The following is a 27637-nucleotide window of genomic DNA, read 5'->3' as shown; positions in this document are numbered from 1 at the left end:
ACTCTGGTTGCCACCAGCTCTGTGTGACTTCCCCCCCCCCATACCCCATACCTCAAGTTTCTGAGGAGCAGGCTGTTGAGGAAGGGTCCTCTCAGCCTAGCTAGAGGGGCGTTTTCTTAACGTTTCAGAAAGTAGGTAGGTTAGATACTTTCTCATATAAGACAGGTAACAAAAGTTCCCATTGGGCTCAGCCCCCAGCCTAAAGCTTTGATTTGCTCTTGGCAAGCTGGGGTGCCTCTTTATTAATTTAAAAAGAGTTCAACACTGTGTACAAGTCTCATGTTCTGTAAAATGGAACATTTAGCTTCTTTTGCTGCCGCCGTCTCCCCACTGTTTTACTCAGGCTCACTGCTGTTTGTTGCTTTCTCCCATTCCAAGCTCTCGTCGCTTTGCACGGGGGAATCTGGCCCTGGCCGGACCCGAAGGCCTTGGAACCTCCGGCATTCTGGACACACCCGGATGTGTGTGCAACCCCGAGCGACCAGGACGGCTTCTTGTGCAAGTCTCTGTGCCAGCTGCTCGGGGTCGCCGCCACCACAGAGCTTTCCGTTGCTTAGCATGGTTGTGGTGCGGGCCCTCCGTTCTTCTTGTATAACAGGGCGAGTCCGTATGATTCCCCCTCGCCTCCGACGGGGGTGGAAACTGTCCTTGCACAGAATGATGCTACGCAGCTCTGTCACCATTTCCTGGCAGACGGATACCTATCAGAGGCCCAAGAAAAAGAAGAGCAGTTTCAGAAAGATATTGTCCCAAGGTCACTGCCCCCTCTATCTTTCTGGTTTCCTGGGGGCTCTCTCAAATGCTCAGTAACCCTTTCTCAACAGCCTGCCTGTTTATTATGTCACTAGACAAATGTTTTTCTTTGTTTCCTGGGCAAAACTGCTGGTCCATCTTTGGATCCTAAGATCCTTGCGACCACATCAGAACTGGAGTTAAACCGCTCCACTTCCCAGTGGGGAGGAGTTGCGGTGGACCGCATGGCCACCCACTCCCCACCGGGGGCGGGGGACCTTGTCCCCTGTTGCCTGGGGGATCCCGGCCAGCCAACCCACTGGCCGGGGGGGGGGGGGCATGGCCGTGGCCGTTTAAATGGAGGAGCAAGCCAGAAGACTTCCTCTTTGGCTCTCTTCCTCAATCTCCCACCCTCCCTCCCTATTTTGCAGGTTAGGCAATGGCCTTGCTATGGACTTCGGTTGGTCGCCTTGGTTGTCCGAGGGGCCTGGTACGAATTTTTACACTTGGCAAATTGGCACTGGCCACTTGGTTTTCGCCTACCTCGTAGCAATCGTCACAACTTTGTTAGGGTTGCGGTTAGGCATTGTTTGACCTTGTGTGGGGGAGGGGAGGTGTGGCCATCACCTGCCCCTCCATGATTAAGGGTATTCCGTTAAAGGAACCCAGGAGTGTTGATCTAGTCTGAAGCCTGGCTGGGGGGCTAAGGCCTTGACACGACCCCGACGGGAACACCAGGGGGAGCTTGAGTTGGTTCGCATCGACAGGGCTCCCCCTACCAGTGGCTTACCCTTACTGGGGACTTCCTGCGCAATGGGCAGGAGTCAGATATAGTCAGGTCCAATCAATGCCTAAGCCAATACCGCTCACATTCTGTAATTTCAATAAAGTTGTGGCCAAAATTTGCCCAATAACATAAACCTAATATCCGTGTCCTTGTGTGAGTTATTTCCAATGAAGGGGTGGCTGCGGGGTCTCAACACACAAATCATCCGCAGTTGAACATCCCTGTTTGGTTTAAGCCTCAATCGGTTTAGTTCTTACTGGGATGATGAATCTGTGTCTGCGCTGCACAACTTTACTCACAGAATGCTCTCCCATGCAAAAAAAGAATAGAAGTCCCTGCATGTAGAAAACTAGATGGAGACAGATTCAAGTCTAGCTTTTGTACTAGCTTTCTCTGTATGGTTTTTTGTTTGTTTGTTTGTTTGTTTTAAATGAAGGAACATTCAGTCAAGAGGTGCAGCCCAGATACAGGTTTACTCACATCAGTGAGATGTGAGGACTAGGTCTTGGTTTCTTCATGGGTTCTAGAATTGGAGGTCTTAAACATATCAGCACTTGCCCTGGAACCTTTTGCTGTTCTAAGCTCCCTCCCCTTCATTTAGTAATACATGAGTTTTATGTCTCGTTCACATATTTTCAGCTTAATTTTATTTATTTTCTGTGAGCAGATACCGTATTTTTCGCTCTATAAGACGCACCAGACCACAAGACACACCTAGTTTTTGGAGGAGGAAAACAAGAAAAAAATTATTCTGAATCTCAGAAGCCAGAACAGCAAGAGGGATTGCTGTGCAGTGAAAGCAGCAATTCCTCTTGCTGTTCTGGCTTCTGGGATAGTTCTGCAGTATGTTCTAGTTTCAATTTGTTTTTATCTGAATAGTTTTAAAGTCATTTGGCTCAGCAGTTATTGTTAATTGTTACATACAACCAAGGAGCTTATCTGTTTTACTTTTAGGTGGGCTTAAAAGCCATACATTTTAATTGGAGGGCAGGCACTGAGAGAGCAGCTGTTTTGGCTCAGTATTTTTAACTGATAAGAAATACTTAGAACAGGCATCCCCAACCTGCGGCCCTCCAGATGTTTTGGCCTACAACTCCCATGATCCCTGATGTCAGGGAACTGACATCGGAGCCAGAGGTGGAGGCGAGGCTCTCAAGTGATGCTGGAGAGGGGCCCAGCAGGGAGACAGGGAGCTCATCGGCTGGGGAAGGAAATCAGCGTAACACCAGGGATAGAGGAGGGCAGATGGGAGAATCGGCGAGGGGGCTCCAAGACTCTTCGCTGGAGACCAGCGGGGAGAGCACGGGTCCTCCGCTACCCACACCCACCCTGCGCAGAAGACTTCCGCGCAGGGAAAGTAGGCATAGACTTGGCGTCAAAGAACTTCTTTGCTAGAAGAAGTTCAAGAAACGCCCACTGACGGATGCTGCTAGCGACTGAACAGCCACGAAGTGAAGGGCTGTCCAGCCAGAACAGGTTTAACCAGGCTACCTAGCCAGGAGTGGAAGTAACTTACGCACGAGCAACCCCTTATAACCATTACACCTAGCTAACAGGACCAGTGGTCAGGGATGATGGGAATTGTAGTCCAAAACATCTGGAGGGCTGAAGGTTGGGGATGCCTGACTTAGAAGATCATCTTGACTGAAGGATACACTGCAGTTTTAACAGTTTTATCATGATTATTACACAAGCGCAGACCCACAGTAATTCAGATAAAGCATCTTGAACTCCATTGCCAAACTTAGTCCAGAAATCTATGCTGGACTACTGTATCTCAGCAAGTGAGACAGAAGTCTCTGTGAAATAATTGTGCCAACATGTAATTAATATGTCTTACGTAGACACCCCTGTCCTCTTCAGTATTTCTCAACCTTGGGTCCCCAGCTGTTTTCGGACTACAATTCCTATCATTCCTACCTACTGGTCTTGCTAGCTATGGATGATGGGAGTTGTAGTCCCAAAACAGCTGGAGGGACAAGTCTGGGGATGCCTGCCCTACACGCATTATGTTTATCCTGTAGAATGGCAAAATGTCCAGGAAAACTATGTGATCTTCCCTTCAAGCACCTGTAGTCCAAAAACAGCTGGAGACCCAAAGTTGAGAAACTCTTCAGGGGGCTGGAAATGCCTTCTCCCAAGTAAGAGCTTTTGCTACATATTCCTCTAATGAAATCTTAGCTAACTGGTCGATCGATCCAGACTTGCTAGGAGCTGATATATATGCTGTAAGGCAAACTCAGCTTCTTCCGTACAACAACATGTCAACTGTGTAATAACAGTCTTGGCATAATAGACTCGGCCACAACAGAGACTGAAACTCCCTCACTGTGGGAACTTTTATGCAACCAATGTCTTCTGTCTAAACAAACAGCAGAAGGAATCTTTAGTAGAATCAATTCATTGGAAAAGAAAGTTCTGGGTTTGAATGTCAGAATGGGTACACTGGTTGGGTTAGTGGAGACAAGAATTCTGACAGTAGCCCTGCGAGATACCTACCAGCAAAGAAACTAAAATTAGAGATGGTATGAAGGTACATCAAGACGGGGATAGGTCTGAGTTTGCTAAGTCCCTATCAGATTCAATAACAAAAAGGTTAAATGACATCTGTCAAGATTAGAACTTGAGCTCAGAAACCTGCTTTTACACTAATATGAATCCTCAAGAGATGGACTTGGGGGAGTTGTTTTCCATTCTTAACTTGACCCCTTCTGATCCAAGGCTACTGATGGTGGATGAGTATGCTGATAACCCACTTGCTACCTTCCAAGGAAATGATATTGGGCTGTCACCGAATCTAATTTGTTTAAACCCCAATCTGGCATCTTTTGATGGATCTGAAGACTTCAGGTCGGCACTCTGCATTTCCTGCTCCCCAGCACAGAAGGAAGGAAAATGCAGTAAATCGTTCTACCCGAACACTGAGGTCCAGCGCCGAGGGCCTTCTGGCGGTTCCCTCACTGAGAGAAGCCAAGTTACAGGGAACCAGGCAGAGGGCCTTCTTGGTAGTGGCACCTGCCCTGTGGAACGCCCTCCCACCAGATGTCAAAGAGAACAACAACTACCATACTTTTAGAAGACATCTGAAGACGGCCCTGTTTAGCAAAGCTTTTAATGTTTGATGCATTACTGTATTTTAATATTTTGTTGGATGCCGCCCAGAGTGGCTGGGGAAGCCCAGCTAGATGGGCGGGGTATAAATAAATAAATAAATAAATAAATAAATAATAATAATAATTTTTTTAATAAAATACTGGGAAAGGTAGTGAATGAGAGTGTAAGTCCAAATTCCAATGATAATACTTCGAGAAAGAGTTCCTCAGATGTTCTACAGGTCATAACTGGCCAGTGAAGAAATCCAGCGGTATAATGAGAACAATCTGAATTGCAAGCAGGAATTCAAGCAAAATGCACGTATTGGAAGAAATATGCCCAGGTTGGAGACCCAACACTCCTACCCTGCTAGCAATCTATTTCCTGGAAATCAAAGGGATTATCCATCAACAAATGCTCAAGATAAGCCCAGGCCTAGGGGTAATTATAGAAAAAGAAATTATTATACCTTCAGCTCTCCTTTAAGATACCATAACTGACTAGAAAACATCCAGAAAGGTCTTAACATTCATTCCTGGAACCTGGCGGGTTGGGATAATAAAAAGGTGGATAAGCAGCGATATTCAAGAGAATGATATAGTAATCATCTGACAAGCTTGTGTCAACTTTTTATGAACAAATCTCCAAATCTTGTTGATGTCTTCCAGCAAATTGTCGCAGAACTCAGGCCCTATTTGATAACTTCTACAATTACAACTACACACAATCAACACGCCATGGCTGGTTTGACGGTCAACACAAGGTAGCTAAGAAAGTTCTGGCCAGGCAATTAGAGATTTGCATAAGAAGCCATGAGAGGAACCCATGGAAAATTCTATCTAACGTAGATTGGAATGCAAAAGTCTGCTCAAAAACAAAAAGGTGTATATATGAAAACCCAGTGGCAGGAATTGGGACTAGCAGTAATGGAACAGAGGGAAGATGATTTCTATGAACTAGTGGCCCGGGGTGTAAACAAAGTGATCATCATAGGAAGCCTCAATTCCTAACACTGATTGGGTTAAATATTTCTCCAATACATTTGGTGGTTATTCTGGGCAATCACATGTAGCAGCAGTGTATGGATTTCTCAAACCTACCAAAGCATTGTAACGATATAAAAGCCCTTATTTCCTACCTGAAATCAAATAAAGCTCAAGGAGAAGATACACTTTCATCCAAGCTCTATAAGGAATATATAGAATGGTGGGTGCTTATCCTGGCTGGCTTGTTTACCACAATAAAAAACACGGGACAAATGCCCTCTGAATGAAAAAAATGAGAATTGTTTCCCTGATTTAGAAGAATGGGGTTAGAAATGATCTACAAAACTATTGGCCAATTAGCTTGTTAGACATCTCCTCAAAGCTCTATGCGTGGGATCCTCTTCAAAAATTATCAGATTGGTTGCAAAATAACATTATTCATGAAGAACAAGCAGAATTCAGAGGACACAGTACCATTGATGCTTTACTCTGAACCATATTATAAGGAAATATACTAAGAATATTAAGAACAACCTTTATGTACCCTTATTGATTTTTCTGCTGCATTCGATTCTATTATTTGAAAAAGACTGGGAGAAATTTCAGATTGTCAACATCGACTGCAGACGTCTGCTATTGATTCGAGAACTAAGCAGCAATACAGAAATGAGGGTCATAGTAGGTTTAAATGGTGGTATGACTGATGATTTTTAAAAATCACGAGGAGTGAAGTAAGGTTGCATTATGGCTCCCATACTTTTAAACCTTTATATTAATGAGTTAGTGCCATATTTAGCCAACGCATAGAATACTTGGTAGTGCAGATAAAAATAAATCACTTCATACTTATTTAGCACCTTTGAAAACTGCATGCTGTTTTCTGCAAAGCTTATACAATAATGGCCGTGTTAACATAATATCTCCTGGCTTTTCCCCAGCTGCTGCCAACTCTCATTTGAAAAGGGAGCTTTTCTGTTATCATAAGCGTTCATTCTTTGTCCACACAGTATATATTGGGCACAGCAGCTCCCTTCCAAAATCCAGCAATATCAATTTTTGCTGCTGAAAGCAAAAAAAAATATGCCAAAATGTTTTTATAACAAGTTGATTTTTTTTATAATTCCCCAGTGAGCTGAACAACACCATGGGATTTTTACGGTACCTTATTGTTTAAGACATCCTCTAGCTCACCACCACAGAAAAGCCGTTATTTATCACATGTACAATAGTGTGCCTCTGGCTTTAAACTCTTCCAAAGAAGCACTATAATGGGTTTTTTGTTTTTTTAAAAAGCTCATTTTAAGATGTATGAGATTCTACAGAATACTTTCTGTTCCCCTTGCACACCATAAAGGGAATGTATCTCATCCTCTACAAAACTTAGAACTTGTTTCACTTTTATTGAGTGTCCAAAGTGCCCTGTTCTCACCATCCTCTCATCAATGCAACAACTCTGGTAAAGAAATGAGTAGTTTTGTCCCCATATTGCAGATCGTAAGATTCAGGTGATGGAGTGACTAGTTTAATTTGTTTGAAATTTCCTTGAGAGCATTACTTCATTTTCTCCACTCATCCATTCATATACTGGTTGCTTGTATGCTACTGAACCCAAATCAAGGAGTTAACGTTAATCTTCAAAGCCCTAAACAACTTGGAAATGGAATACTTGAAAAGAGTGCCTCTTCCCATATCACCCTATCTGGACCCTACCTAAGACCTTCAGGAAAGACCCTTCTGGAGGGACCATCACTTGGTGTGGTGCCATGTGCATTGGCTCAGGAAATGGCTTCTCTGTTGTGGCCCTTGGGTGATGGAATCCTCTTTCCTCAGTCCGGTGCTATTGCATATGGCTTTTCATTCATTTGTGTTTCCCCTCCCCCCAAAATATAGTTTGGCCCCCCACAAGGTCTGAGGGACAGTGGACCGGCCCCCTGCTGAAAACGTTTGCTGACCCCTGTTCTAATATATATGCAGCTATGTTTGTAAACTATCCTGGGATCACATGTGATAAAAGGGGGGGGGCTATAGTGAATTATAACAAAAAAAGCGCAACATCACACTGTAACTTCCTTTCTAAATATATTGACTTACGTTTGTTAGCACTATAGAGCTCAGTCAGATAATTTTAGGCAAACGTTTTGGTGCCAAGATGAGTTGCGTACGTATTTCCTGAAAGCCCTCCCCTTCCCTAAAACCCCATCATTCCAGGTTGGTTCACTACAATTTACAGCCCCAATTATCTACAGCTTCAACATTCTGTGTTTGTTTGAAAAATAGCCCTTGTGATTAGTAACAATGACATCACCATACAACCAATCATATTTCGCTACGTGCTGATATAAGTATGGGCAGACAAAGCTGTTTTAGGGTAAGGGCATGACTTTTGCAATAGACATTACCCTTGCTCAGAACTAGATTCATTTGCTTGTGTCATCGGCACGTAGCCAAGTATGACTGGCTGTGTGATAAACAAAATAAATGTATTTCACACAAAAATCATTCCCATTCACTCATTCCATTACACAAAATAATCATTGAAAGGGTCCATAAAGGATGTCCAAAAATGGCAGATATAGGTGAGGAGGTAGGGAGAAAAATGTTTGTAAAACGCACCCATTATGGTTCTGCCCTAGTTAACAGGGAAATATCTAGAGCTAAGGGACGCAGGTGGTGCTGTGGGTTAAACCACAGAGCCAAGGAATTGCCAATCAGAAGGTCGGTGGTTCGAATCCCCGCGACGGGGTGAGCTCCCATTGCTCAGTCCCTGCTCCTGCCTACCTAGCAGTTCGAAAGCAAGTTAAAGTGCAAGTAGATAAATAGGTACTGCTCCGGCGGGAAGGTAAACGGCATTTCCGTACGCTGCTCTGGTTCGCCAGAAGCGGCTTAGTCATGCTGGCCACATGACCCGGAAGCTGTACGCCGGCTCCCTCGGCCAATAAAGCAAGATGAGCTCCACAATCCCAGAGTTGGTCACAACTGGACCTAATGGTCAGGGGTCCCTTTACCTTTACCTATCTAGAGCTAACTTGGCTTGTCAGCTATCCAAAGAAACATATTGTTACCAGTATGTGGACTTAGAAAAAAGTTGTTGCCTGTTAAAGGTAAAGGTAAAGGTACCCCTCCCCGTACGGGCCAGTCGTGTTCGACTCTAGGGTTGTGCGCCCATCTCACTTAAGAGGCCGGGGGCCAGCGCTGCCCGAAGACACTTCCGGGTCATGTGGCCAGTGTGACGAAGCTGCTCTGGCGAGCCAGCACCAGCGCAGCACACGGAAACGCCGTTTACCTTCCCGCTATAAAGTGGTACCTATTTATCTACTTGCAGTTAAGGGTGCTTTCGAACTGCTAGGTGGGCAGGATCTGGGACCGAACGACGGGAGCTCACCCCACCACGGGGATTCGAACCGCCGACCATGCGATCGGCAAGCCCTAGGCACTGAGGTTTTACCCACAGCGCCACCCGCGCCCTTGTAGGATGCCACTAATGAGAATGTACACCTCAATATGTACCTAGGGATTTTTTATTTTTTTTAAGAAGTGGATTTCTTTGAAGTCCAGTGCTATTCTTAGTCGTGCCAAAATGTAACACAAAACATATGCACAGAACAATATGTACATTTCAGTCAGATCTGGTTTTATATTAAATGGACATGTAGTAAGCAACGTGAGAAGAAACATTAACATAATTCATCATAGTAAAATGAGAAAAAAGTCTCTTGGTGCTCACACAGAGAAGGCACTTAGTCATCTGAATTGGCAGTGTTTAAAAGCAATGTTAATTGTAATGGAATTCAGCTCCAAATTTATTGGAATGATTAATTCTCTATATATTCTGAGGCAATTGTGAATCACATATTGTCAGTAATTTCTTTTGAAAAGAGGGAGAAAGCAGAGCTGCATTCCTTCCCTGTTTTTGTTTAGTAGTTCTGTTTGTACCCTTTGCCCCCGAGAATCGTAAAATAGTAGGTTATAGCAGTAGCTTCAAAAACATGAAAGAACAGCCAGCTTGCAGATGATACCACTTTAATTTAGAGTAGCTATATTTCATGAAATCAAGACAGAACTAAAGGAACATCAGCATATTTGCAGCAAAGTTAAAGTCAGTAAATCAGAATCATTAGAGATATATTTGATAAGTAACTTAAAATAATATGTCAAGTATTTATCATATAAATAGTTAGTTACTATATGCTAGGGATAAATATATCTTTTGATGGGACAAAAATATTTAGTTTAGTTTCTATTGTTCCATGCTCCCAAACCCGTGTGTGGGAAACTACAACTCACCACTCCCATGTACTAGGAAATTCACCATCAATTCTACAACTTCGCTTAAATTTAAAATCTAAAGAACTAAATGGGCCATCATTGGACGATGAGCCACTGGTCTGATCCAGCAGGTTCATCTTAGGTTCTTATGTTTGTAACTTCTTATTCATTGGCAAAAGATTGGGAAATGTGAATACATCAAAATGAATGTGGAATGAGGAGATCAGGAAATAGGTAGCCATCTTGGTTTCTGGCAGTCGTATTCTGTGAACTTCTATTTTCAATTCTATTCCATCAACTATGAGGGCCACTTCACATGTTACACAGTTTTCTGCACAAAAACTATATTCTCTTGCAGAGTGAAGCCACAGTTAATAATGGAGCTTAGCATACTGGACTGAGAAGGGGGAAGGGGGAAGAGACTGGCGTACAAAATGACCTACATGCAGATTACACGCCTGTTCCTACACAGAAGGGCTTTCCATATTAGAAACGTACCACGATGTCTACCATTCACACTGAAATACCAAAGCCATATTTCTTTATGCCCATATCCAGATTATTCACAGCCTTATTCCAAGCTCCACCACTGCATTCTCATAGGAGACATCACTCACTGAAACAATCAGTCTTATTTAGGATTTTCCTTACATTTGAGAACCCGTCAGATTGTCCGCTTGGTACCCAACACTTGTGAATCACGCTTGATAAAATGTTAGAATGTATACCTGGTGGAGGCTTACCTCAGAGTGTTCAGAGTGTCGGAGGTTCCATAAGAACTCAAGCATTGCCATAAAAATCGCTACGATTAAACCACATATCAGAACCACAAAGATTCCACCTATATTCTCCATTCCTAGTCCTAAAAAACAAAACAAAGAAAAAATAGGAAGAACAACAATATTAATATGCAGGGATTTTTTTCAGCTTGAAATCAGTTCCGGCACCTCTCAGGTGGCCGCCATTGCCATTCTAAGAGAATGAGGGAGATGTTCATGGTGAATACTGGCATCTCTTTTTCTAGGAAAATAGCACTGTTAATATGTTAGGCAAACTTTTAAGGAACTATTTTTATTATTCATTGGGGTGAATGGGCTGATCTAGCCCTTGGCTGATTGGGAGCAAGGCATTAAGCTCACCGCTCCAACAGAACCTTACTATTCTGGTTTTACTGTCCAAAAACAGTGACTCAGGTGTTGCCAGAGAGCAAGAATCTGTCTTTGCTCAAACCATTACCCTTTTTGTCTGAATGTGAGCTAGAAGAGACCTAGCTGCACAGGGCAAACTGACCTGTAAGTGTCCTGATGAAGCCTCTCTCTATTGACAGGCTGATTTACAGCAGTGCGAGTGGTGTGGTCCCACCGAGCACTCAACAGAGGGTGCTTTCTCAAAGCCCAGTAAGTGCTTGCCTGGCTTTGGGAAGGAGGCGTGAAGGCTCTGACAGGGTCCTAGAGTCCTACTTCCTCCTAATCCAGAATGCGGCAGCTAGACTGGTGACTGGGAGGGGCCGCTGAGACCACATAACACTGGTTTTGAAAGACCTACATTGGCTCCCAGTATGTTTCCGGGCACAATTCAAAGTGTTGGTGTTGACCTTTAAAGCCCTGAATGGCCTCGGCCCAGTATACCTGAAGGAGCATCTCCACTCCCATCGTTCTGCCCGGACGCTGAGGTCCAGTGCTGAGGACCTTCTGGTGGTTCCCTCAATGCGAGAAGCAAAGCTACAGGGAGCCAGGCAGAGGGCCTTCTGGGTAGTGGCGCCCGCCCTGTGGAACGTCCTTCCAGCAGATGTCAAAGAGATAAACAACTACCTGACATTTAGAAGACATCTGTTTTTAATGTGTGACATTTTAATGTATTTTTAATCTTTATTGGAAGCCACCCAGAGTAGCTGAGGTAGCCCAGCCAGATGGGCAGGGTACAAATAAATAAATAATAATAATAATAATAATAATAATAATAATAATAATAATAATAATAATACTTCCTCCTCAAAGCCGGGCAAATGCTTACTGGCCTCTTGGAAGGAGGTAGGAGGGCCCTAGGACCCTGCCAGAGCCTCACACCTCCTTCTCAAAGCCTGGCTGGGGGCTCCTGGGAGGGCATCAGATGGCCTTACACGGGGTGGCTTATTATCAAATTCCACCCCTGCTATTGATGTGAACAAGGGAACAATCCTGCCCTCCATTCAGACATGATTAGAGACACCTGTGCCAAGTGAGCATGGTAATACAGTGATGCCTTGGACCTAACCTGAAGCCTCAAGCATGTGAAACACACAGTGCGAATACAAGAACGCCTTAGTTGTGAGTATCAAATGGTGCAGTAAGACTGACGAAGAGTTGGAATGCCTCCTGCACCATCACTGTGATTTAATGGTTGTGGAAAGAGAATGTTAGTTATACTCCCTTGCATATAAAGGGTATATCCATTGCGCCCTTGTGCTAGCAGATGGGCGAGTTTGAATATTGTGCAACCGAAGACTCCAATGCAACAACTGCACTAGTGGAAACTCATTGCAGAAGAGATTTAGTTATTTCTTACTTATTTCATGAAATGTTTACAAAAACCCCTCAAAGCATCTGTTGTGCAACAAAAGTTACCAGGAACCTGCTTATGCATTCTGCTGGCACAGAACATTTTGCCGGGGGGGGGGGGGCAAGTATACCACTACATGACTTTAACTTAGTGCTAGATTGGAATCAACCAAGGTTTGCACAAAAACCTTGAAACTACTAAGCCAACACATGAAATGAGGAAATAGAAAGATAGCCATGGGGTGTTGGGGGCCCAGCTTCAGCAAGCTACAGTAGGATGAATTTATCTTATGATCCACCCTAAGATCTTTTGATGAAGGGCAGTATATAAATCATAATCATAATAATTACTGATGGACAGATGGTTAAAAGTAAGTGTTCCTTTAAATCATCTGACAAATAATTTTCCACTACAGGTATACTTGAGTAGTTGATGGAATACAGATAATATAAGCTATAAGAGCAGTCAGATAAATTGTTCTCTACATATACCTTGCCTGGGTCAATGCATTAGACATTTAACAAAGAGAAGCATGTAAATTAAAGAGTACGAAGATGACAATGGAATTATAACATTTGGTAGAAGTAACATCAGAGCATAGCATGTATTTTGATCTGTGACTATAGTGTACAACTATGGTTATTTTTTAAAAGTAGGATAAAGGTAAAGGTAAAGGTACCCCTGCCCGTACGGGCCAGTCTTGACAGACTCTAGGGCTGTGTGCTCATATCACTCTAGAGGCCGGGAGCCAGCGCTGTCTGCAGACACTTCCGGGTCACGTGGCCAGCGTGACGAAGCTGCTCTGGAGAACCAGCACCAGAGCAGCACACGGAAACGCCATTTACCTTCCCGCTATAAAGCGGTACCTATTTATCTACTTGCACTTAAGGGTGCTTTTGAACTGCTAGGTGGACCATGCGATCGGCAAGTCCTTAGGCACTGAGGTTTTACCCACAGCGCCACCCGCGTCCCCAAAAAGTAGGATAGAGGAGATCTAATTTGAGATTTCCACTTCGTTCTTAGCTGTAAATAATGATGGAGGAGTCCTTTCCAGGGCTGCTTTTATTTGAAATAAGAACACAGAACATTTGAAGGGAAATGAATGTAGAGGAAAAATCAACTTGACATATGCTACAGATTGGATCCGAGACATGGCCCCCAAGTGACCAGGTTTCCTCTGTTTCTTTCTACTACTCTGCCTTCTATCTTTTATTGTTACCTTCAACCTTCATGCAGCTCCTTCAAATGCCATCCTTTCCCATACCTGTTGTTCCTCAAGGGAGTGAAAAGAAGGAATTTGAGAGTTTTAAGGCCTACTGTTACTCACTGCAGTCCTTTCAAATTCTACAGGGCCAACCCAATAGATACCATTCTAAGGTAAAGGTAAAGGGACCCCTGACCATTAGGTCCAGTCATGACCGATACCATTCTAGGATCCATTTAAACTTTTGAAATTCTGATTTCCCTTTTCTGTCAATTCATAAGGAAGACAAGGCACCTGTCTCTCATCCACTCCTGTTTGAATAACAATAATCAGCAGGTCATGGTCTGCTGGACTTAAGATAAAAATGGTCATAGCTGAGCGTGTAAGTCTTGGTGAAGATCTAAGCAGGAATGGGGTTATCTGTTAAATTTTGGTATCACTCGGTTTCTCATTTCCCCCCTCTTAAGTTTACTTCTTCATTTTTCCGCATTAGTTTACAGATTATTATTTTTTAAAGAAGAGTCCTCATGAAAATTTAGTGCAAATTTCTCCTAAACTGCCCATTTTTATATGCAGTTCTGCCTAACTGGCACATTTTTGCAATAATGTATTTTGTATGTTATTTTCCCCAGGGCTTTTTTCTAGAAAAAGAGGTGCCGGAACTTGTTGAGCTTTTTCAGGGGGAGCACCCAGCTAAAGCTGTTGAGATTTTTTTTTGGGGGGGGGACACCACCACCATCACCGCCACACAGCAACGATTGCCATGCATATTAAAAATCTCAAGAAGTCCATTGCAAAATTCAGAGACATATGAGTGACAAAGGATGGCTGTGATTCAGCACACACACTATTTCAGAAAGTGCAGATTAGGTAGGTTCCTCTTTAAATGTGAACAGAATCAAACGTCTCCCCAATCCCTGGATCTAAGCAACACCTCTCTCTCCACCGCTGCTGCTTGTTACTTGGGTCTCAGATGGACTTAACTGTTGATTGAATTGATGACCACGAACCATTTGTTGGCTTGTGCCAAGATTATTGTGTACAACTATTAATCACCTAGGACACTTGTAAAATCTTCCTCTCCCCTCTGGAACAGTAAATCAAAGCTTGAGAATCAATGATTTATTGACTTAATCTCCGCACAGCTTTTAGACATAAAGCCTCACCACCACCCCTTATAAATCATTGACATAGTTTGTTTTATTTTTTAAAGTATAGGGTCATTCCTCTCCATTGTTCTCCACCATCCTTTCAGAAGCACCTCTGGGATGTTCCTGCTGCTCAGTAAATCACACCTGTGTAAGCAGATGTGTTTCCAATAGGGCGGTGTAAGAAAGTAAGACGAGTGTTGTTGGACCAGATCAATCTAGCCCAACATTCTGTTCCAACAATGGCTGACCCACAAACAGGGCATGAGCACAACAGAACTCTCATACACAAATGTGCGCATACATGCACACACATTGGTAGAGCATGAGGCTCTTAATCTCAGGGTAGTGGGTCTGAGCCCCATGTTGGACAAAAGATTCCTACATTGCAGAGGGTTGAACTCGATAACTTTCACAATCCCTTCTAATTTTGTGATTCCAAGTGGTAAGAATTTTTGTCCCTGGAAGCAAAAGACTTGACTTCCTGTTCCTCCCACTGTGTACTGTAACAACTGCAAGCATTTGGATTGTGCCAGAACAACTTTGATCCATGCCAAAGATCCATGATCTGCAGTACAATCACAGCTAGGCCTGCTCCTAGTCTCCCTTGCTTGCACTACAATCAGCCCACCTGCTGCTTTTTTTCCTGGCTGGGATTTGTCAAAGCCGGCTTTCTTCCTCTGCACTCCTGACTGAGTGACAGGTCTCTCTATCCCCCTTTTCCGCTTCCCTCCATGTCAGCAGCAACCATTTCATAATTTATCAGTTTATTTTTGTCCCTTTGAAGCTCAGTTATATGTTTGAGATGTCAAGATAACACAATTAGTGTTCCATCTCCAGATGTCTGACGCTGGCCAGTCAGGCTCTGGGAAGTGCTTCCATAATGCAACCCTGTCTCTGCAAAAATGGTTAGAATGGCTAGAAATGGTTTAGAGTGAGACATGAAAAGCAAAATCATGTCAGCATTTCAATACGAAATAATATATTCTAATACTTTGACAAAAGAATCAAGGAGATTCTTGTAGATCCCCCTCCCTACATCTTTAAAGATTTCAAACCTTTTCTGGGGGGAGCCGGTGGGGGGGGAATTAGGGAGAAAATACAACCTATTTTAAAACTGTTTCTCACCCCCCCCCCCATTTTCTCACCTCTGTGTTCAAGATCAGATTGTTCAGGTCATATAGCTTTCAGATGTCTGCTTCTTTCCCTTGCCCTGTATGGATATGTACCCACAAGAAAATGATTTGGCAGATGATGGGCGTGTATTGTTGCCCTGATTGTGTTTCTCCATCATGCTTGATTTTCCTGCTTTCCCTTTCCTCCCCAGTCTTGCAAGGGTCAAAAAGACCCTTCCTATAGCCAGGAAACCTTTTATTATCCAATGAAAAGAAAACCCGTTCTGCTTGCTGCTGAAAAACAACAACAACTAGCAATTGCTTTGGGCCGGCAACAGCTCCCAGTTGGGCGACATTGGCCTAAAGTCATGTATTTTACGGTGATTTGCATAACATTTCCGGAAGGTCTTGCCCTTGAGCTCCAGAGTTTTATTATTACTCTGTCATTTGCCCTCCCACTTCTAACCATTTTTAGCTTTGGACCATTAGCCAACAACCTCTTCTGATGAAGTCCCATTGTTGTTTTTAAAGGACTCAGGATCTGGACAGCATCCCCAGAGTGATCTATTTTCTGATGCCGATGCAGTGGCCATTCATTAGAAACCCGTTTGCCCTCTGCTTGCTTCCAATATTTGTCATTTGGCTCTTTTCCGCTCTCTTTGCCCCGGGCAAAAATACACAGCGTGAGAGGCACAGCAGCAGCCAGTGTTTCGGCTTTCTCCTCTCATTATTAAAGAAAGAGATCTCAAACCAGGAAGACTCTAAAATCCTTGAGCTGGAAAGGTGACACAGCCCTGGAGTCTGCAGTCGCTCTCATCGGTAATAACGACCCCATCCCTGTACATCTTCATTAAGGAACACAGACTGGAGGGAGGAAGAGAGACAGCTGTAAGTTTTACCTTTCGCTCGATGGTCCTCCTCTTTGGGGCACTGGCCTCCCGCCCACCACTTCCGTTTCAAGATTTCCAAGCGGTTGTTCTCCTGCAGCTGGAGAATGGCCAAGTCAAACTCATCGCGGAAAAGAGAACCTGCAAAGCCAAGAAGGCCCTTTTCAAAGGGGAGCAGATCACGTGTCTGTTTCTTTCGAGTTTCTTTTTAAAATGCATACTTGCAGAGTTGAAATTTGCAAGGCTATCCCTAAACTTTGCATTGCTTTCAGCCTTAAAAAACACACACCAAGCAAACACTTCAGAAAACCTGGACTGCGGAGAGCCCGTTGCAACTCCACTCGTAGCTTGCAACAGAAGATTGGGTAGCATTAAGAAATACCCATATGGAAGCAGGTCCCAAACTCTGAATGCAATCTCTGAAAACATCATGAACTGAAGAGCAGTGCTTCTGCTCCTGTACGCTCCTGTCTCCTTGAGAATCCTACTTATGTTTGATGATGAAAACTATCAACCACTCATATTCTAGAGAGGGACAGGCATTTACTCATTACATACTGCTGTGTGTTTTGTGTTCCCATTCCCACTTCCTCTTTAGGAAAGCAGGGAATAGGTAGACATGTACTGTTTTTCCATAATAACCACAAGAAACATGATTTCTTATCTCTTAGAGGCCCAAAGAGAATTCTGCAGTGAGCAAGGACATCACGTCCCCCGACTTAGCACTGTGGATTACTGTATCCAATTCAATTGAAAACTCTCTTTAGGGCTGTTAATTCCCATGTAGGAGTGGGCTCCTGTACATTCACCGACTTGTCAAGGACTAACAACAGGATTTACTAGACATGATCGCAGCAAGACGTGTTTTCGGTTTGTTAAAATATAGGTTGCTGCTGAGCAAATATAAAAATGGGAAGATGGGGAGAGATGAAGGGGAATTTAGTGTGGGGAAGAGTGGGCCAAAGGGGGATCACTGAACCGCACCTCAATTCAAGTTGTACCCCCTCCCTCTGGCAACTTTCCCAGCTGTTTCCCTCCTGGCCTAAGAAGGTGCCTTTTACCAAGTCAGACACATTGTTCCGTTTAGCTTGCTATTTTCTACACTACTGGCAGCAGCTTTCCAGAGCTTCAGAAAAGCCACTTCCACCCTACAGAGGAGATGGGGTTGCGGGCTTCACGGCCCCAGCCCCAGGCGATTGGGGGGATTCCCGGCTGCGTCACACCCTGGCCAGCCAATTGAATGGCTCTGGGGGCGTGGCCTGCCCTATTTAAGGCAGGAGGTGGCCGGGGATCTCCCTCTTTCCCCGCCTCCCAGCTGTTCCTACTTTTCTCACCCTCCCACCCTATAAGGTTTCCGTTCCTTGACCTTGCTATGGACCCTGGTTGGTCGCTGTTGAGGGGCCTGGTAGGAATTTTTCCACTTGGCAAATTGGCACCAGCAACTTAGTTTTCGCCTGTCTTGTAGCAAATCGTCACAACTTTCTTGGTATTGGCGGTTAGGCATTGGTATTGCTTTGTAGTTGGAAGAGGGGAGGAAGCGCCATCACCTGCCCTGCATATTGAAGGGTAGTCCGATAAGGGATTCCGGGGGGCATGGCCCTGTCCGAAGCCTAGGGAGGTGAGGGCCTAAGGCATGCCCGCAATCGGTGGCCCCGGGGGAGTTCCTAGTTGATGTGCATCAGCAGGACTCCCCCTACTGGTGGTTAACCCTTCCCGGACTTCAAGCGGACAGCTGAAGCCGGATATAGTCGGTTAGGACCCATGCCTAAGTCAATACCGCTCATCACCTGTAACTAATAAAGCTGCGGCCTTAATTAGCCCATTAACCGTAATAATTGTGTCATGTATCTTTATTTCCATGGGGGGGGGGACTCGCCACGCAATGGGTCATCTTCCCCATCCCTCGTGGGGCATGCTAGAGATTGAATCTGGGACCTTCAGCATGCAAAACTAGCACCTTCCCCAAGGAAGAAAGTCCCACATGGAGAAAAATGGCTGGAGGAAAGGGTTTTTTTTGGGGGGGTGGGGTGGAAGAATCAGGTAAATGGGCCAGTATCCCTTCCTACCCACTCCTTTCCCCCATGGAATTGCCCTCCTTTAACCCTCCTGCTTTATTTGTTCAGCAGCAATCCACATTCCAACACCTGGATTGTGCAGTTGTCATATCTAGTTAGGTGCTCAGCAGGCCCAGCTTCCTCCACCACAGAGCTGTGACAGTGCTGAAGTCGTGCGATGCAGCTGTCAGAAAAAAAGATGCTTGGGCTCTTTCGGTGCCGCAGCAAGGTGAAGACAGATCTGCTAACTTCCTTCTTGACACAAAGCTCTTGAAGGAAAAAGACTCCCTCCAGAGCAGGAAGTGGAAGTTTGCTCATCTCATGGCAAAAGCATCTCCATACTCCATACTCATTTCAAAGCAGCCATAGTCACCTCTTGGGTTCATCCTCATGCTTTTATCACACAGAGCTTTTCAGTTTTCAATTGCAATTCTGACAAAGCCCTTAAATGAGCCATATGCGGACATGGGTCACATCCATGCCATTCATTTACAGCGCATCCCCACCCACCCTGCAAAGAATCCTGGGAATGGTCATTTGTTAAGGGCGGTAGCTCTGTGAAGGGGCAAGCTACAGTTCCCAGCATTCTTTTGGGTTTTTTTTGGGGGGGGGGTAGCAATGTGCTTTCAATGTATGTTGTGAATGTGCCCAATGGCAAGAGAAGCTGCTCGTCGTCAGGTGCAGCAAACAATTGATGCAACCCCCACTTCTGTTACTACGCCCCTACCAATTCCATTCAGTTTTTTTCCTTTGCTAAATCAGATTGCTACCACCTCCATTACTGTCCACGGATCAGATAAAAAGAAATCCCAGGATAAAACTGATCTGCTCTGCAGCATGGGAAAATTCTGAATGGGATCAATTTCTGAATACCTGGGATTGTCAGCTGATCTTCAGCATACCACACACACATGATGAGTAACAGAATACAGTTAGGGTAATTTAACACAGAAGGAGAGGTTAAGTTTAAGGTTCACCAAACTGTTGAATTAACTTTGCTTTGGGGACATGAGTCTTAATGTGCAACACTGGCAACCAGGGCTGGAGGAGAGATCTGCTATAAAAAGATTTAAAGAGGAGATTTGGCAATTCTGCCCTGTTCAATATTTGCCCGCACTGAACTGCCTCTTGCATCAAACATCTACTTATATTTAAGGGGTTTTTTTTTAAAGCCTAACTATATGCAATTTTTTTTGCCATATATATGCGCATAATACCTATAAAAGAGCATATTTTATAAGTAGCAATATATACCTATTTTATACAGTTATATGCATATTTTTAGGTGCTGGTTACTTTAGGAAACCTGGAGTATGTATTCACGTAATATGCATAATATGTCTTTAATAATTCACATAATAGATACAAAAATTAACCCATCATTTTAGCAGAACTGGTGGTGGTGGGAAACCCCACTCCCTGACTTCTCATAAAGATCAAGGTGTGAGACAGGAATTAGAGACAGTAAAATCTAAAGATAAGCTCGACAAAGATTTTCAGACGATTCCATTCCTACTGGCAACCAATAGGATCCCTCCGGTGTGATTTCTTCGTTCTACTCTGTGCCGTTGCACAAGTTCCATACATTTCATTGAATATGAACTGGGAAATGTTTGGGTAGATTGTGACCCATTAAACTTAAATTGTTGAAGCTCAGTCAGAAAATTAGGAATGAGAAAAGAATCAAGAGCAGCTCTAGCTGTCTTTGAAGCTGTAGGTGGCCTTTGGATGTTGTATTTTTAACTTCTTTAAAGCATGAGTTCCCTCTTTTCATCCCTGCCCTTGCCGCTTGCTATTTGCAATCGTGTTTCTTACTAATCAACTTGGGAAAACATAGAACTGCTGCTTAAAAGGATAACCAAGCAGGTAGCATTATGGAGAGCCCAAAAGGACCTAATGTATCATCTGCAGGTTCCCCAAATGACCTCTAGTGAAGATTTTCCTTCTCCCTCCAGCCTGAATCTAGTCTGAACAAAGTGTAAATAATGTAAGCAGAGTCAATGGAATATTTCTAAACCTTTCATCTAGGTTGCCACCCAGATGAATGCATTCATCAGGCAATGGTCTATTTGAAGCCCAGTGACATCTGGCTTCCTGTTCCGAAGCTCTTCCAGCCTATTCATGCCCTAATCCTCCACAGACAGCCCAAAATAGCTAGAATTTTGCTTCACTGCCTACCGACTGGCATGCCAATCCCGTAGCCCTTGGTGTCCAGAAGGCCCCCGACCTGCGTGAGGTTGCAATTGCGCTGGCGATAATACTCGTTCATGGTGGACTCCAGGAGGAAGGCATAGTTGGAGTTGAGCACGCGTGCGATCCCTTCCTCTGTGCTCTTGACAAAGACACTCGGCTGCTTGGAGTACATGTAATTCCACATCCGCTGGTATGTCTGGTACCGAGAATTCTGAAAAACAAAGAAAGAAAAGCCACGATTCAATGGGAATCCTGCTCCGGGATCAACATATTGGCCTGCAACGTTCAGAACATCCCATTCATCAAAGGGGGAAGGTGGGTTCCCTCTCCTAAAACTCACTCTCAGCTCCAGCTTGGCCTCAGTTATGTATTTCAGGTACATATTCAAAGCAGTGATTGCAAACCAGAAGTCATTAAAACAAGCTAATTGAAAGAGCAACAACACTGCAATTACTGAGACTGATACTAAAAGGCAGCAACAGAACAATGAAGGCAAGGCTGGTTAAAATTCAAATAGAATAAAAAAAGGAAAAAATATTGACAGCACACATAAAAGCAGGAAGAAATGAGGCCCCTCTGAATCTTCCTAGTGTAGGAATTCCACAGCTATGAAGCTACTATAAAAAAGGCCCTGCACCTGATATCTACCAAGCATAAGGCCAGTGGAGGTGAGCCTGAGGGCATGGCCTCTGTAGCTGACTGACGTCTCAGGCAGGTTCATATTGGTAAAGGCTTTATTGGCCGGTGTACAGCTTCTGACTAAGCTGCTTCTGGCGAACCAGAGCAGTGCACGGAAATGCCGTTTACCTTCCTGCCGGAGCGGTACCCATTTATTTACTTGCACTTTGACGTGCTTTCCAACTGCTAGGTTGGCAAGAGCAGCGACCGAGCAACGGGAGCTCACCCCATCGCGGGGATTCGAACCGCCGACCTTCTGATCGGCAAGTCCTAGGCTCTGTGGTTTAACCCACAGTGACACCCTCGTCCTTGGTTCCATATTAGTTAGGGCCTTAATGGCTAATACAGGAACTGCAAAGTTTGGAAATCTAACCTTGGAAATCTAACCTAAATCTTGGAAATCTAACCTTTAAATATGGCCATCAATCAGTTAGAACCTGGGCATGAGGGCAAACAAACATTGCTCAGTTGTTTTCTCAGATGCAAGTGATCAAGCCTTAAGCCTACCTAGAGGCCATAACATCTGATCTGGAGGACCTATTAGTTAACTGCAGGTGTTTGGAGGCTGCTTAGAGTGGCTCATTAGCAAGTGGAGAGCATTCTCCACATGGCTCAGAGCTAATTTGTGGCACTTGAAAAAGGTTTGGAGCCAAACATCAGCGCCAGATTCCAATCCTGGAACAGATTGCCTCTCTGCAATATCTCAGCCATCGAGCATCTCAGAGAGAGTATCCAACATGGATACCATATCTTTATTAGGACCCAGCAGAATGTCATGAAATAATGAGAGTTCTTCTTCATGACATTTAGGTTGGTCCTAATTACGTTACTGTGACTTTTGGATATTTTTCTATCAGACCAACAACACTTCCGTGAATGTTGTTGGTTTCTAACCTCTCTACCTGGTTCTCAGTTTCTAAATAATGGAGAACTTGGGATTGAGAACCACACTTGCAGTTTTGTCAAAACAACCCTTTCTGAACCCAAGTTGCAAACATTGTACGGCTTTGGTCCAGCTAAAAACAAAGTGAGAAAAGCTCTCTCTCCACTCTGGCACTTCGACGTTTAATAAATAATTCCTGCTCAGAACTGTGCACCATGGAAGTTCTGCACAGGTATTAACTCATTCATGCCTACCTGCTTCTCCATCGGCAAGGCAGCCTCATCTTTGGAAGGTGGTTCATAACATAGCTGAAAAGAGCTTTGAGCACCCTGTTGCCTTGAGCTTGTCCATGAGAAACCAAGCCTCAGAGGGATCCCCAGTCTCTGAGGGATTATCCATACTTCCTCTTGTCCCACTGCTTCTCCCCAGGGAAAACTGCTCTTTAGCGCCCAGTCAGAGCAAAAGACAAGTTGGGTTTTTCTCGAGATTGATGTTTGCTCCGATTTAGCACTTAAGAGTGGGTTTTCCCTGGAACAAACAGAAGTGCTGGCGAGCCCTGAGTCTCTCCAACCAGCTTTCCCATCCCTTTCCACTCATTCTTACTGCATGGCTCTCTGTGGCTCCCGCTGGCTGTCTACACTCTAACAACGCTTTCTTTTTTAATAGCACTGCATATATGCACAGTGTGGTCTACTGTTTGGAATGTTGGATGAAGAATTGAAGGCCAACGTTCAGATCCTTGCTCAGCTGTAGAGGTGACTGTGTGACTTCCATAGAGGAAGAACAGTATAAACATGCCATAAATAATCCCCTCGCTAATTTTATTAAATCTGAGTCATTGGGGAAGATGATTGATACTTGTTCTTTAATATAACAGAACTTACTGACATTTCTATGGGCCCATTGGAAGGTCTTAGACTCACCTGGTAGAAGGACCTACAACTGAAAATAGATGATTGTATGTGGAATGCAATATGGATGGGCGCCTAATCCCTTGAAATCAGCCTCAGTTTATATAAGGAAACGTTCCATAAAAATTCTGCACATGGGGCATCGTACTCCTGTGCAGCTTTCTCATTTGACATCAAGCACTCTAAAGGGTTGTTGGTGCGGGTGAGGTAGCAGGGGGACATTTTCCCACTTATGGTGAGAAAGCTCTCTGGCATCCAAATTTGGGTCTGATGTTTTTGAAGAAATGTAAGAAATAAACAAATACTCAATTCAAGCCTTCTCATACGTTGCTCTTTTGAACTTGTGAGATGATCAAACAGCAATTTTTCAGTCTAAGGAACTTCTTATATGGACGCTGGCTGCAGCGAAAACTTGTTTGGCTCAGAAATGGACGACGCCACAGGACGTAAACCTCTCCTTGTGGTATAAGAATATGTGGGCTCCTGCTACAGCAGAGAAAACAACTCACAAACGGTGTGTTTCTATGGGTAAGGAAGACCTGGAACATTTGTAGGGGTTTTTTTTGTGGGATTTAATTACATACATGTCAAATCCAGACATACAAAACTCTCTTCCTCCACCCAATCAAAAAATCTGGCTTTCATGATGTGTTTTGCTGCTTTTATTTTTCTGCATCATTTGCTCTCTATTTAGTTGGGAAATGCAAACTCTTGACTGTTCCTTCGTTTTGTAACTTTGATTATGTCTTTTTGTTGTCTGTATTTCTATTTTACATTAATAATAAAACTACTATGTAATCTCCTGTAACTCTGCCTTCCCCTGGGAGGACCGTACTTAATGTTTTATTTTCTGAGTGCTTGAGTCAGCTTTTAGTAAGACAGCGCAGGGGTTATAAAGAGCACTGAAGGCTTGTTAAACTGAAGTACCTGTGCATGTGATGCAGATTAGGGTAAAAGATTCTGTAGCAACAACTAGATGGGGATCTGCGGTACCATAGGCATTTAGCTCTGATGGATAAAAGGCTCATGCCTTCCTCACTATCAACACAGCAAAAGCTTACCTGGAAAAAAGTCATGCTGGAACCTCCGTGGATTGTGCCGTACTCTATCGCCGTCTGGTCTGCAAGGTCGTCTACTGATTCTATGGGCACATCCATGCGCTGCACGGTGAGGAAGGCTGCCAGGTTGGCTGTGTAGGAAGAGATGATGATCAAAGTGAAGGCCCACCTGCAGGGACAAGAAAAAGGAGGCAAAAGACAAATGGACATCTCCACACTTTGTCTATATCTGAGAGCTACTTCCCCTTTCTCCTGAGGGGGAAAAAAACCCCTGGGACTCAGCTACATTAGTCAAGAAACAGCATTTTGAATGCGTTATAAACATGTATCACCAGATGGTGCCAAAGAACAACAACAAAAAAAAACCCTAAGCAATTTTCCATAGCGTGTTTTCCCCCCTTTTATTATAATGATTTAATTTCTGACTTATTTAATTTCTGACTTGTTTTTTCCCTGTGTGTAACTCCATCCTTGGTTTTGAAAGATGCTGAACATTCACAGTTCCTACAGAAGGATTCTGTGGAAAGCTCCACAGTGCCATGCTCAAGTAAATCAAAAGAATGTTGGTTTGAAGCAGAAGAAGTCAGATTCTACTCAGTTGTGGAATAATGAGAGATGCACACAACCTGGAATTGATGGAGGCCTCCAAGAGGAAGCAACAAAGCGTCTTGCAGCACCTTCAAGACTGATAACTATTCCACAATAATTTTTTCAGGGCTGGAGCCAACACTTCACAAGCTCCACAAACTTTGGAGTAGAGTTTGAGGATGTACTGGGGGCTGCAGGGGAAAGGAGAGAAGGATGAAGTTGCATTGCACAAGTGAAACTAGTTGTCTGGGTAGAAGGGCAGCGCTGGATGCAACCCTCAGTCTTTAAGGTCCCACAAGACTCTCTGCCATTTTCGCTGCAGGAGATTAACACAAACCCTCTATAAATGGTTGCTTCCAAATTTAGTTCTTGGAGGAACCACTCCCTCCTACCCATCTCTCTATCAGTTCTCTTTCTATGGGACAGATGATGTAACAACAAATCAAGGTGGGATTGGCCCTTTTGTGCTTATAATCAGGACTGCAAATATTCTGTATCTAAAAACACAAATGTTACAATAAGGAAATTCATATTCTGAAATCACAATCATGCAGAAAAAAGTTTATTTTTTATCTAAAAATTCTGCAGAGTGAGCTTGCACAGGTGGAGCTGGAGCTGGTGGTTTTGCTCCCTATCTTGCTACCCCCATGCCCATGAAAATTGGATTTGGGGGGCAGAAGTGCATGATTTGTGCTTGCACAGTTGGCTTTTGAGGACCAAACCATTTTTCTGTTTCCAATAATTATGTTTTGGTTTGGTTTTTAATCAAGGAGGCAGATCTTGAATGAAGGCATTTGGAAAATATGGAGACAATGTAGTTGAAAGGAATGGAACAGAGGATGAAAGGGCATGGAGGCAGAGGGTACTATGGTCAGCAGAGTCGAGAGATTGGACATCCCAGCCAAAAAACCAAGCACTGTTCAGAACTGAAAATATCCATCTCTTTCTCAAAATAACTCCCTTGTTTCTGAGTCATTGTGCCTAATGCATTTTGAAGATTCAGAGTGCAATCCAGACGACTAGATGGAAAAAAACATGTTTCCTACTAGCATAATCAACTTCTGGATGGGCGTAATACACATAGTCTTGTTTATAGTTTTGGAAATGGATGGTGCTACTTGAAAGGCAAAAAGCTTGAAGGATTCTGGAAGAGGGATTGACTTATCCACAGGGAAACCTAATATGCAAGACATCTCCAAATGTACCTGTCACAGAAGATAAGGATTGGTTACTGTAAGAACAGGATACTGGACCGCATGGGCCCTTGGCCTGGCCCAACTGCGCTCATCTTATGTTCTTATTCAGAGTCCCATCAGTGCATCATGGCCTGTACATTACCCATCTTCTATTCTACCACAAGTTACAAAAAGAGTTTGTGGGAAACCATCCAAGTTGGTGAAGCTACAGCAAACGATTACAGCGCAAAAGATTACCTCTGTGATTTCTTACCAGACTCCACTGACGCAGCGTGTGGACAGAGCCCGAGGAGCGATGGTCGATCCTTGCTGCATGAACCCACCGACAGGGAACCACAGGCTGTTGCCAAGAGAGTACTGATTAACGAGCAGGTTGCATCTCCCTTGGGAGCAGGGGTGGGGGCTGTACCACTCGTAGGGCGTCAATCTACGGCACCGAAACATAACACATCCAATTACACTGGAGTGCAAACACTGGGAAGGAAGCAATCATCAAAGTCCTAACTCTCCTGGAGGCAGGATTTCTCTGTTATTTTACTGGCAATTGGTACCAGGGGGGTCTTGCAATGCAAGGCAGCTGATGGGGCTTAAGTGCGCTTTATAAGATTACAATCAGCTTGAAACCAAGAAAGGGCACACAACAGACAGCTTATGCATTGCTTGTGCCTTCATCGTAGCTTCATTCACTTCCTCCAGGTTTAGTTTTTCCATGCTCAAAATGGGAATTTTCCTACTCCTGATTCCAGGCCCGGTTCCAGGTTTTGGATGACTTTCAGATATGATGCTATCAGTGGGGTCCCTTCTCTGAACACACCCACATCATCTTTCTCACTAATGTTGCTAGTGCCCATTGGCTTTCATCTGTCTCCAGGCCAAAACCTCGCCGCCTAACAGAAGTGGAGGATGTGATGTGCAGAGGCTACCATTTGCTAACTCAGAGAGGGCAGGTGAACAGGCAGCAACAGCAAGGAGGAGCAGTAGGCTCCAGAGATTGGCAGAAGCACCTCTTCTGAGATGTGCTCAATGCTACGGACCTCTGATGCCAGCCTTGCTCTCCCTAATTCAGTTCTTTGGGATTAGAAGCTGCAACTGGGAGCATCTTCCCTGGACTGGCCTTGCCCACCCAAGCTGGCCACTGGATGCTCCTGGAAAGGGATCTCCTTTCTTAGCAGCAAGGCTTTCCTGGCTCTGGTGCATTCCTGTTTCATTTGGCTTTGCTTTTTGGTCTGCTTTGGTCTTGGCTCCAACTACTGACCTACTCCATCTTCTGAATCCTGCTTATTCCCACAGCTCTGATTCCCTCTCTCCTCTCTGAGCTTC

The 27637-nt window shown here is 44.2% G+C and overlaps 1 protein-coding gene across 4 annotated transcripts in view; it reads right to left on the bottom strand.

Moving 5' to 3' along the window:
- Positions 1-175: 175 nt before the first annotated feature.
- GRIK4 (glutamate ionotropic receptor kainate type subunit 4) overlaps positions 176-27637 on the bottom strand; it is a 470359-nt gene continuing 442897 nt past the window's right edge. For 3 of the 4 annotated variants that reach the window (XM_081843083.1, XM_081843085.1, XM_081843084.1), the window contains 6 exons: positions 26571-26744; positions 24537-24702; positions 20989-21214; positions 16769-16897; positions 10608-10726; positions 176-701 (listed from right to left, as the gene is read on the bottom strand). In XM_081843083.1, the coding sequence (XP_081699209.1) occupies positions 336-701; positions 10608-10726; positions 16769-16897; positions 20989-21214; positions 24537-24702; positions 26571-26744 (1180 nt within the window). In that variant the 3' untranslated portion in view covers positions 176-335. The remainder of the gene's footprint in view (positions 702-10607; positions 10727-16768; positions 16898-20988; positions 21215-24536; positions 24703-26570; positions 26745-27637) is intronic. The other variant, XM_081843086.1, reaches the window with a different exon arrangement.

Source organism: Podarcis erhardii, assembly GCF_964252035.2.
Source record: "Podarcis erhardii genome assembly, chromosome: 16".
Lineage (NCBI taxonomy): Eukaryota > Metazoa > Chordata > Lepidosauria > Squamata > Lacertidae > Podarcis > Podarcis erhardii.
The sequence above is the reverse complement of the archived record's forward strand: the minus strand, read 5'-3'. Positions and strand labels throughout refer to the sequence as shown.